Below are 12,093 nucleotides of genomic sequence, written 5' to 3' on the forward strand. Positions count from 1 at the left end.
ATAATCAAAATCTAATTATTGATAACAACTCGTTTGAACCAGTTTCCAATTTCAAATACTTAGGAGTAATATTAACAAGTGAAAATGATATTAAAGAGGAAATAAAAAGTAGGCTTAATTCAGGAAATGCATGTTACTTCTCTCTCCATAAACATTGGTCTTCTAGTTTAATATCTAAGAAACTAAAAGTTAAAATATACAAAACAGTAATTTTGCCTGTAGTATTATATGGGTGTGAAACTTTGTCCCTTACATTGAAAGAGGAACATAAATTTAGAGTATTTGAAAATAAGATCCTTAGGAAAATATTTGGACCTAAAAGGGATGAGGAGACAGATGAGTGGAGAAGGTTACATAATTTAGAACTACATAATTTGTATTCATGTCCAGATATTATTAGAATAATTAAATCAAGAAGACTTAGGTGGGCAGGCCATGTGGCACGAATGGGAGAGGAAAGAGGAGTTCACAGGATTCTTGTTGGGAAACCAGATGGTAAGAGACCTGTAGGAAGGCCAAGACGAAGATGGAGGGACAACGTTGAGATGGACCTAAAGGAAATCGGTAGGGATAGAAAAGAGTATATAGATCTTGCTCAAGATAGGGACAGATGGAAGGCCTGTGTTGCTGCAGCCATGAACCTTCAGGTTTAAGAAGGCTAGAAAGTTAGTTAGTTAGTGCGTCACATTGGAAAACAACAATCTACGAGTATATTACACAACATATCAATATGCTGCAAAACATAATGATATGATATATCACCTCTTTCAGTTCTGCTAGTGTATTCTCGAGTAGCATAATCAGATCACACAACTTTATATTTTCATCTGAAATTTATAAGGAATTGCATAGAATGCATTAATGGGAACACACTACGTACAAATATTTTGGATAAGCACGAAAAATACAATACACTCACCTCACAACACCACATTTGTCATGAAGTCTAAACAACTATTCTGGATGGACCCCAGAATATTTATCAAAAAAATGGATAACCAAGAACTAAAATATCAGTAAATCAAAATAGATGTGTAATTACAAAACAATCTATAGACACTCATCTTTATTATACTCTCGATATAAGTTATTCAACTTGCGCACAAGACCTGTTCTGGGCACCAGAATAGGTCTACACTTTGTACTGCTTCTATCATCTTCATTTTTATGTATTATTGTTTTGTTTGTATATTGTAAATAATAAATAAATATGAAAAGAAATAAAAAAGCGGGGGAATCAATTAAATTCAGAGCAACTGATGTCCTGGTTTATTTAAAGATATCAGGACGAAGTGCACACCCGGGAATGTATGCGGGCTGACTTCAAAGTCCCCCCCCGACTCCTTTTTTGTGCAGGCATTTTTGTTCATTTATTTTAAGTTGTGTAATGTGGGTATGCTAACTTTTAAACTAATCATTATCATGAGGCCATGGTCGTGCGGTCTAAGGCGTCAAGTTTTGGACTCCGGCTGAGGGACGTGCGCAGGTTCGAGTCTCCTTGGGGAAGTGTAACAACTTTTCTCTCGAGATTTCAGCCTATGTATGGAACCGGTGGCCACCCACCATCGTGAGGAAATTGAGAAACTATGAATGAGTAGCGCAGCCTGGTCATAAAAACTTACAATAACAACAGGGGGTTCATCGTGCTGACCACACGTCACCCCGTAACTGGTTGAATGATCTCCCACCTCAGGTTAGAGTGAGTAGAATCACGTGGAAGTGAGACTGGCAGATGGTAGGTGGGCTCCGGCCCTCAATGGGCTGTTGCGCCACGGGTTATTATTACTATCATGAGAATGAGTTTTGGTCAGATGAGAGACATGCCTGGTTACGACTCAAACCCAAATTATACAAAGACAAGATCACCAAATTCAGATATTAATATGCCCAGGATTGTTAAATCACATATACCATTCAACAGTGATGAGTGTTTTTCACCCTTCCCCCATAAGAAAGCAAAATGTTTAATAAACGAGAGGGGATGAACAACTCATAGCAGAGATAAAGTTTCAAAAAATCCTAAAAAAGAGGCGAGAAAGATTTATTCGATATTAGTTTAAGGTTTTTGTAGAAAAGATTTGACTAAATTTTCATTCGTTGCAAATCTGTTTCAAAGGTAAAAACCTAAACTGATATATCATACAATAGTACACAGATACTGCAAAAATAGTGACAGTTCATCAAAAGTAAACAGGCTCCTTCCATTCACTTGTATAGATACATAATTTAATTATACAGGATTGCATACTATCTAAAAATATAACTTGTCAATGAGCAAACTTAAAGAATTCTTAAGTCCCACAATATGCTGGAATTGAAATTGTTTTATTTAATCTGATTTTACAACAATGTGTCGATAAATACAGAAATAATTGTTAAATCTGAAGAGCAGAATTTAACGTTACAATCACAGAAACATCACAAACAGATATGACAAAACATCAAAGAAAAGTCTTGAGAACAATTACCAAAGAACAATATAGACGAATCTAACATGAAAACAATTTCCATCTACAGAAAATTCAGAAGACACTGAAGGTGGGGTTTTAAAGAAGACTGCTACTGCTTGTGAAGAGTTTCCTCTTCTTGATGACAGGGAACATCACCCTGGGGGGCAGAAGGGGGCGCTGTTGGCCCTCGGAACCTTCACCGGAGCTCAAAGTTTGCAGGTTGGTGGTGGAGGAGCTGGAAGTGGCCTTGAGCTGGTGCTCGCTGTCGGAGTTGGTGGATGCTCTGTCCCCAGCTTCATCTTGAGCAGAAGAGCTCTCTTGTTCTTGGGTGATGCTAGTAAGGGAACGGCTGGCTGCGGTGGCGGTGGTTGTAGTGGAGGAGGATTTGCTAGTGTAGTCCCCTTCGTACTTCTCGCGGTGGAATGGAGGGGAGGTGTGAAGCAAGGGGAAAGAGTGGCGGCTGCTGTAGACACTGTTCTTCAGCTTCTCAAGCTCTGACGTGTACTGCCTCTCGATGTCAACCAGCTTCTGTTGAAAGATCAAAAGTACACTGTAATTACAGATTGAATTTTTTGGTATTATTTTTCAATAACTGCTATTATTTCTATTTCTTTTCAAGAATTAAACCGAACAATGTTATAGCCAACAGTTTCACCGACAGACATATTAAAGTGGAGAAAAGTTTGCTTTTGGCTTCTAGAATATAGAGGTGACACCGTTTATGAACATACGGAAGAGTTTTCTGCTCCTTGGAACTTCCTGTTTGAGGAAAAATGTGAGAAAGAAACATGGCTGATTGTTTTGATTGTTTTGCTGTTTCTGCAGCATTTGTTTTTTATTGGATACAACGTTGTTTGTGTGACCAATTCAGTTTTGTTCCTCTATCTTTCAAAAAATTATCTTTTCTTCCATTTTTTTCAAAAATCTATATTCATTTTTTACAAAATCAGTGTTCTTTTCTCGTAATAAGCAAATTAACATTGTTAGTTGTTGATTTATTTTACTCCGGTTCTCTGCCACATTTGTCGAATCACAAAGATCACGATGATTAGTGATACAATGAAATTGATGAAAGGACAATCACAAATGCAAATGGACAGCACACAACATAGGCAATGATTATACTAACCGTCTGTCAAGTCACCAGAGCCTCATTAGTCTGCAAAATGCAGACCAGGGGACTTTGCTACTAATGACGAATTAGAAACTTTACATTTTATAAGTGGAACAAATTCAAGAGTTCACAAAAATGTGGTCAATAATAGCTGTTTACTATATCCACGTCTGCTTCAGTAATCTGCACAAAGAAAAGTAAACAAAAAGCAAACAAAATTAAAGCAAGAAGTGCAGAAAATCTGTGCAAAAAGATAAGGTTTTAAACACATCTGATGTATCGTGAATGTCACCAATTAGCTTAGCGACTCTGAAAACTATGGATTTGAAGCTAATATAGGTCATTTTTGAAATTTTATTTTTCACCCCCTCTCATTCCCCATGCCAATAGGTGATGAACTAGGAGTTGAACGGCATTCATAGTATCACTATTCACCTTAGCGAACCCAAAAACTATGGATTTCAAATTAATATCTGTTGTTTTCGATTATTTTTACATGTCACCCCGTTCCCACCCCTAGGGGTGCCAGGAATTTGAAAGGCATTCACAGTGTCACTATTCATCTTAGCCACCCCGAAAATTATGTATTCCACACTAACATCGCTCGTTTTCGATATTTTTGCATGTCACCCCCTTCCCACCCCTGCCCCTACGGGTACCAGGGGTGTATTACCCCCACAGTATTTCTTTCCAGATTGCAAGTGATATGTGTACCAAGTTTGGTTGAAATTGCTCCAGGCATTCGAGAGTTATGCCGGAACAAACATACACATACAGTTGGGAGCTGAGAAGACTGCGAGGCTGAGGAATGCGAAACTGACCTGCCTGTTGTCGCCATGTGCAGCCAGCTCGTCTTCCTTTCAGGGTGGCAGCGGCATAAATAAAAAAGGCATGGTACGAAAACGCATTGCAAATGAATGGAACATATTACATAGTAACAAGTGAAAGCAATACTAAGAATGGAGTAAAACTTCACAAATCACAAATCAACGTGACTAAGAAAGTAAGGGTGTGTGCACCCTTTTTGTGTATTTCCTAGCATCTTGTTAATGCTTCTTTCCTGGACATGGATCAATTAATTTTAACTTATGCAGAGTAGTACATTTTCTCTCTTGTTTGTATTTACATTTTGGTATGTAGCATCGTATTTTTGCAACTTTCGGATTATGGAACATGAAGTTGTATTGTCTCAGCCCCAGTGATTTATCCACCAACTACGCCCTAACACCCCACACAATTTTTATAAAAGGACAAATTTATGGTCATTTTGACTCTAAGTCTAAGCATACCTTTTCACACCCATAAACACAAACTTACGCCCCTCAAATAAAAAATTCTGAATAAACCTTTGCTCAACCCCCCCGCCGGCTTTCTCGCTTTTCGTTGCATGTTAATTCTATTGATAGTTAACCTTCACCGAAACAGTTTACTATAGTCTGCTCTATACATATACATTTACTTATACACACACGCCAGAACATTCATTTTTAAAACAAATTTATTTCCGAAAACACGGAAGAAGTGTGAATTCCTATGCCGTTGCTGGTCTTTGGGATGTCCCATGGCTGGAGGTTCACGAATGGTCCCGAACTTTTCCGAACGCCAGACTGCACCTCACACTGTAAGTCCCGATTCCATTATCAGATTCTCACCCTTTCCTACAGGGACTTCTGCATGTCTGGCAACACTGAAAAATTGAACACCAAGTCGAAGCTACCCTTCCCACACTTCCTCCCCATTCACCCCAAACCTCACCCCGCACTCGCAGTTTTCTCAGCTCCCAACTGTACATACATCCATTTTTATATATTAGAAGATTACTATGGTATTACTTGACAACAATGCATGAAGTATTTTATAACTTTCTTCCAAGCAAAATTAACCATTTTGATATTTAAAGAAAAGAAAACCAGTACATCATTAAAGAAAAATGCAGGGAATAATGTTATATTTTGTATAGTGTATTAAATATCAGTCATTTACATCTTTCTACGCATTCTACAAGAATGATATTACGAAGAATAGGAGAAAATGCCAGTAGTACCATTTAATGATGCAACAGGGTATTTACAATTTCGTAAAAATAAAATTCCTTGACTTTTGCAGGTTTTGCAGGCCATTTACAAAAATTTTCCAGACCAAGTAATTGAGACAACAATTCATGTATTTAAACATGTGTGTACGGTGTCATTGAAGACTAAAATCACACTTAACCAAGATTTTAGAATATTCACTTCAAGTCTTAAAAGTAATTACCAGAAGGGAAAGTGGACAGACATTGGCTGTTGGATATTACTTGCCACATATTGACTGAAGGTTATAAATTTTTTTTCTTTTGTAAAAAATCGTAACAAATATAGTATAAATTATAGTAAAATTTAGTAGCATATGTACATATTAATTCTAATATCAACCAAACACAACCAGAATATTGCGACAAGATAGTGGTAAATGCTACTAGCCACTTCCTATAGTAAATTTCTACTTGAAAATAGTTCAAAATATGACACATTTTTCTTGAGTAATATGCAATTTCTGCTGTAACTACCAGTAATATTCAGCATACAAAAACTGAAGTTTATCTACAACAAATTAAACATTTCTAGCTTCTCTCTTCTTTCTTTATTCAAAAACCAACTTTTACTACACTACTACAAAAATGTTGGGTTTTTCCAGAAACACAAAAAATTTCCCTAAGATTTCCACGACATATGCAGAAAAAAATATTTTTTTGACTTTTTCAGGTATTCCAGGCTGGTAGACAGCCCCATACAACAAAATGGAAAAATGCAAGAAAATATATTAAAGTTTGATTCATATACAAAAAGAAACATTGAATTGTGTCCCTTGACATCTCTCAACGCAATAGGAATGCATCGTATCAGAAGTTTCGACCATGCACAACTGCATCAATTGATATAATTGTTACTAAAGTTCAAATCACAAACCCTGAGACCTTCTGTAAACAAAACCACCTGCATGCAGAAAGCATTGCAAACTCATAGAAGTAAAATAATCCACACGAAAATCCAGCCTTGTTACAGGATTCATTACGTAAGGTAAAACAATGGCCAATTTGTAGTATGGGATACGCTGCCGCTAGTGAAGTCTCACTTTAAACCCAATGCTCTTTCTTTTTTAACTTATTGCTTCACCTTTATGGTTAACTCTTTGCACCAGTAATCATTTCCCATAAATTTGGCTTCTTTCTTGCATGTGAATTGAATATATTTTACTTGCATTTTTTTAGACAAAATGATATAACATGGTAATGTATATTTCTAAGGATGATATAGATAGGAGTGTATTTGAAATTTGTTTGTAGATTTTATGTAAATTGTATCTTATGTAAATATAATATATAATGGGCATAACAGCCATATGCAATGCTGCAAGTCCAATAAATATATTGATGATGATGATCAAAACAAGACAAAAAGTTCGTAAATTTATTGCGGTTGGGAACTTTGACAAGCATCCTAATAACGATTTTGTTCCACCAAATATAGTGCACTTCGTAAAATAACTTGGTGACATGGCAAGGCAAGATAAGTGTGAACATTTTGCACTAATATGCATTGTAACTTTCAATGAGCTTAGAGATTTGTGTACATAATGATATTTTATACGTATATTATTTTCTAAAAATAATCATGTGAACAGCAAGGAAGTAGTGCAACTTAGTAATATTGCCTGACTTATCCTTAGACAAATAACATGCCGAGTTCTATGCGTGCGGGAAGGTCTCCGTGTTCTCCGAGCTTGTTTTCAAAACACCAGCAAGGACAGCCTTTGAAAAGAGGTGAGAAACAGATTCTACTCAATATTTATGTAACGTTCTGTCAGTGGTATCCTGAGAAACCAGTAAATGAAGTGGTTAAGTTCGTATCCCAGTGCAGTGGTGTGTCAGTGTCTGCAGTTTTAAGGGTTATGAAAGAGAGAATGACCGGGAAAGTAACAATGTATGCGGCTGCATATTCGTCTGATGTTTTGAGAGCGGGTTCTCACATTCAGAGGCTCTTATATAAAATGGATAGGTGCGGCGAACTATGAGTGTAACAGCAGATGATTGCGGTCATGAATCAGCTGACGCGGAGTTATACATCGAATCGGTGAGACCGTTTGTTTACAGAAGGTCTCAGGGTTTGTGATTTAGACTTTAGTAATTATGTTCACTTTACCTGTAATAGTGATGGATGGAACACTTATGTTGCTATGGCAATAAACCTTCGGGTTCAAGACTATCAGAGCTTTTTGCCCAACTTAATTCCATCCAAAATACAAGTGAATACAAAGGAAAGCATATGACTCAAGGCTGGCCTTAGTGGCAGAGTGGTTACTACTCACTATGACACCAGAATTCCCGGGTTTAAATCCAGGCCTGAGCATGGGTGTTATTTGTGAGTGTTCCTTCATCAACTTCATCACATAATTACATCAGTCATAAATCAAATCACACAGATTGACTCAAAGATAGTAATCAAAGCAGGCCAAGAATCGTCTTCGGTTTGAAACACCATGTCAGGAGCACCATAAAATTAACTTAGTTTCATGAAATGCTGTGTGAAATTAAATGCATTAAAATAAGAATGGATAAGTGGCCAGACAAACGACATACCTTCCTGTAGATGGCCATGTTAGCATCCGCTCTCTTCCGGATGTGCTGGTTCTCCATCCTCGTGGAAGACAACTCGTCCTGGCACTTCTGGAGCTTTGACTCATACTGGAGAGAAATGATTGCAAACAGGAGAATTACTTTTTGGCAGACCACGAAGGAGATAATTAAATAAATGGAATAATGCCTGAACTTAAATGCATTCTAAATAAATATAAATTTATCTGTAACATATTGTCGTTATAATTCTATATAAAAATAATGCTACACTATGTATTATTATTATTAAATACGTATGTGATCGAATGCATTCAATTGTTGACTTACGATCTTTCCACTGAAGGTTCCAGGTTCAAATCCCCGGATGGGATGAGTGTCCTTTCACCATGTTTCTCCAATGGCATAGTGGTAACACTACTGGTGTTTATAATCAACGAAACCTGGGTTCAATCCCTGTTGGAGGCACATTGCAGAATGGTTCGGTTCCCACTTTAAGCTGTGTGTCCAATAACCGATTAGTGAGCCTATATGGGCATAGAGTGGACTTTAAAAAAAAAAACTTTGACTCTGGTTGTCCTTTCATGAGTTCAACTTACTCATTATTCATTGTGATCATTTTGTCTAGTCATAATTGACAGAAAAACAATGTAAAATAGGAGAAATTATTAAATGGTCTTAAATATAATTCTGTAATTTGTTCAGAAAATAATTGGATTAACATAAATATAGTGATGTAAGTAATAAGCCACAAAGTGTTACATATTTGACCTCTGTGGTGGAGTAGTTAGATTGAAGATTTGTCTTATTTTACTTTGTTTTTGAGGCCACTTTTGGCTAATTTGCAAAGATGGGGATGAGTGATGACATGATGAAATTGATGAATGGACCCTCACAAACATCCATGCCTAGGCCGGGATTCGAACCCAGGAGTGTAGTTAGAGCTATGCGCTATGGCACCAGGTGTTCCAGGTTCAAATGTTATGGATGTTATTTGTGAGTGTCTCTTCAATTACATCAGATCATCACCAACAGTCATCTTTACGATTAGTTAAATCTCGGTAGAACCAAAGTGGTACAATTAAGAACATCATCTTTATATTTAACCTAACAAATTTCTAATTGTGTCTCAATATTCACATTTGAAATAGAAAGCATCTATTCGGCAGTAGTCAAAAATTAATTTAAATTTGTATAATGGAAATTGACATTGAAAGAGCTACACAAAGGAGGGTATCGATATAAAATGTGTACTTTGCAGAGGCATTGTTATCGGGTGACTCAAGGTTGGTGGACTGTAGCCCCTACGAGTTAAAGAGTCAGCCCATAGGTACAATAACTGGCAATGAAAATGAAACACAATTATCCTGAAATACTTCACTTCCGTGTAATGCATTATTTGGGTTGCGTAACACTGCAGCGATGAGTGAACTTTCCATTGAAGATTTACTATTAAGGTTCGCTCATCGCCATACAGTTAGGTAACACTCATAACGCCATAGGAAAGTAATTCAGGATCCAAGAGTCCCATTTTTTTTTGCCGGTGACTGTACTATAAATGATAGTGGAAAAGAGAAAGAGACGGAGTAAGAAACAAGGGACTATGAAAAGATGAAACCAGAGAACAGGAAGAAGAAATGATTGCCAAATACAAAGAATTTTATTTCCTAAACAGTATACAATATATGGTTACATAGAACAATTATTTTTTTTTTTTTATGTATACGGATAAAAGTAGTCAAGCTACTTTCGGAGGTATGTGCTTATGCCCTGGTACCTGAAAATTAACCCAGGGCGTCAGTTCCGTGAATTTTTTACGGATTCCCCCGCTTTTCTTTGATTCATCCTTGATTTCCATTATTTTTTTAATTACAATAATTCACTGTGACATTGGCAAGAACGTCCCAGTGTGAAGAACCAAATTTGTTCGGTTTTCCTGAACAAAGTTGGTTTCACATCATTCTACAAGGTAAGAAGATTAAGATAAAGGTTAGAAATAGTAGGAAGTAAATAAGTGTTAGTGTTTAACATTAATATTATTTATGATCACAGATACGAAATTACATAAGTGTGTAATTGGGTGGGTAATGTTTTCTTAGGATAAGTTTTATTGTGTGTCGTGTGCATTAGTGTTGATGGATGAGATGAGGAATGGACATTAACACGATTCTATGAATGTTAAGCAGGGTCTATGTTCTAGTATGTTATGTTTGAGATAGTGAGAGTATTATTGGCTTTGAGATGTACGTATTAATAGTAGGAAGAGATATGAAAGAACGAGTGGTACCTGATGCAAGGAGACTTGCGGGAGACCAGCAAGAGTTGGTTGGACTGGGATGAACATCGGTACGACGGTTGGTACCCGGGACATCATCAGGAAGGGAAGAAGTAGGGAGGGATTTCCTGGGAAGTATCGGGTACATTAGTACGTTCGGTAGTGGAAATATAGAGAATTGTCAAGAATCAGTGAGAGAAGTTTGCAGTGTGTTTAGTAACGAGAATAAAGAAGGGGGTGTAAGATTACAATTTAAGAAAGAAACGAAAAAGAAGAATCTTGGTTAAATTCGGTTGGTTCCTAGGTCGAGTCCTTGCAGTGTTATCCTTTGCCTTTCTCCGGGGAGACGTAACCTTTTTTCGTTTTGGCGTATCACTGTCTTCTGTATTAGTGTCTCCTTCTTGATGTTCCTGTGGGAAGTTCTGCTTCATTATCCTCTTGGTGATCTTAGTCCTAAGGAGGGATGTCCTGTTGTTGAGTTTGTCGAAGGTGGATTCTTTGTGATCTTCTGGGGGGTATATTACATTCCGGAGGTAGGGGTTGAATGGGGAGGTGAGTGATGCCGGATTTGAAGAGGGAATGTTCCTCTTTCGACACCAGGTTTGTTAAGTTGTTTAGTGACGTAAAGTGCTCGGGATTTCTTATTAACTGGTACGTGTTGAAGTTTGGTAGCTTTTGTCTTAAATCTTCGATTTGTTTGTTTGATGTCTGGCAAAAGAAGGCTTTATGTTCCGGTGTGTCCGTCTCGGTTTTACATTTCAGGCATTTATCAGTCTGTCTGAGGTTGTGCTTATTTAGGTGTTGACCGTAGGGACCGTGTCCCGTTAGGAAATGTATGAGACCTCTCGTGGGATGGAAATGGTCCATCGAAAGTCGTTCTTTTATGTTTGGAAGGAAGCTGTGAAGTCTCCTTCCTTGCGTGGCTTGTGTCCATTCCTGTTGCCAGACGCTAAACAAGTGGTTGTAAATTTCTGGTACCGTGGCAGGGCGTATTCCAATTAGTTTATAGATTTCGTCCTCTTGTCCATTTCTAAAGTAATACTTTGATGCTCTAGTTTTAATAACGATTTCAATAGGCTGTAGGCCCGCAATCATGAGAAGAGCCAGGGTTGAGGTTGTTCTGAATGCACCCGTTAGGCGAAGTATCACTTTGCGTTGTGAAGATCTCAATCTGTTTTTAATGTACTGTTTACTGGTTTCCATGGCCCACAGGGGCGAGCCATAGGAAATAATAGAATTATATATGGTAATGAGATATGTTTTTATGTGTGATAGTGGAAGGTTGTAGTTTGCTGAACTCAATGTGGCTAGACTGTTTATAGTTGTTTCGGCCTGGGTTGTTGCCAGGGCTATGTGTCTGTTAAAAAACATCTTCTCTTGAAGAGTAATGCCAAGGTATTTAGCTTCTCTTACTCTTTTTAAATTTCTTTCTCTGAGTTTGATTTGAGGGTTTCTTTGTAACTTCCCCTTAAGGATAATATAATGAGTCTTTTCCGAAGCTATTTTGAGTTTAGCATGATCACACCAATTGGATAACATATTGATTGCAGTGGATGCTTTATCTTCGATTTCCCTTCTTGAGTTACCGGAAGTGAGCATGATAATGTCATCCGCATAAGCTATGATCTGGTCTATGTCTGGA

At 37.4% G+C, this 12,093-nt stretch overlaps 1 protein-coding gene across 5 annotated transcripts in view; it reads right to left on the reverse strand.

The window, feature by feature from the left end:
* Positions 1-2,313: 2,313 nt before the first annotated feature.
* The window catches only part of LOC145992631 (uncharacterized), a 59,933-nt gene continuing 50,153 nt past the window's right edge, over positions 2,314-12,093 (reverse strand). For all 5 annotated transcript variants that reach the window (XM_083128996.1, XM_083128998.1, XM_083128994.1 and 2 more), the window contains 2 exons: positions 8,183-8,287; positions 2,314-2,978 (listed from right to left, as the gene is read on the reverse strand). In XM_083128996.1, coding sequence (XP_082985122.1) covers positions 2,547-2,978; positions 8,183-8,287 — 537 coding nt within the window. In that variant the 3' untranslated portion in view covers positions 2,314-2,546. The remainder of the gene's footprint in view (positions 2,979-8,182; positions 8,288-12,093) is intronic.

This window comes from Lepisma saccharinum, chromosome 9, assembly GCF_977018435.1.
Source record: "Lepisma saccharinum chromosome 9, izLepSacc3.1, whole genome shotgun sequence".
NCBI classification, from domain to species: domain Eukaryota; kingdom Metazoa; phylum Arthropoda; class Insecta; order Zygentoma; family Lepismatidae; genus Lepisma; species Lepisma saccharinum.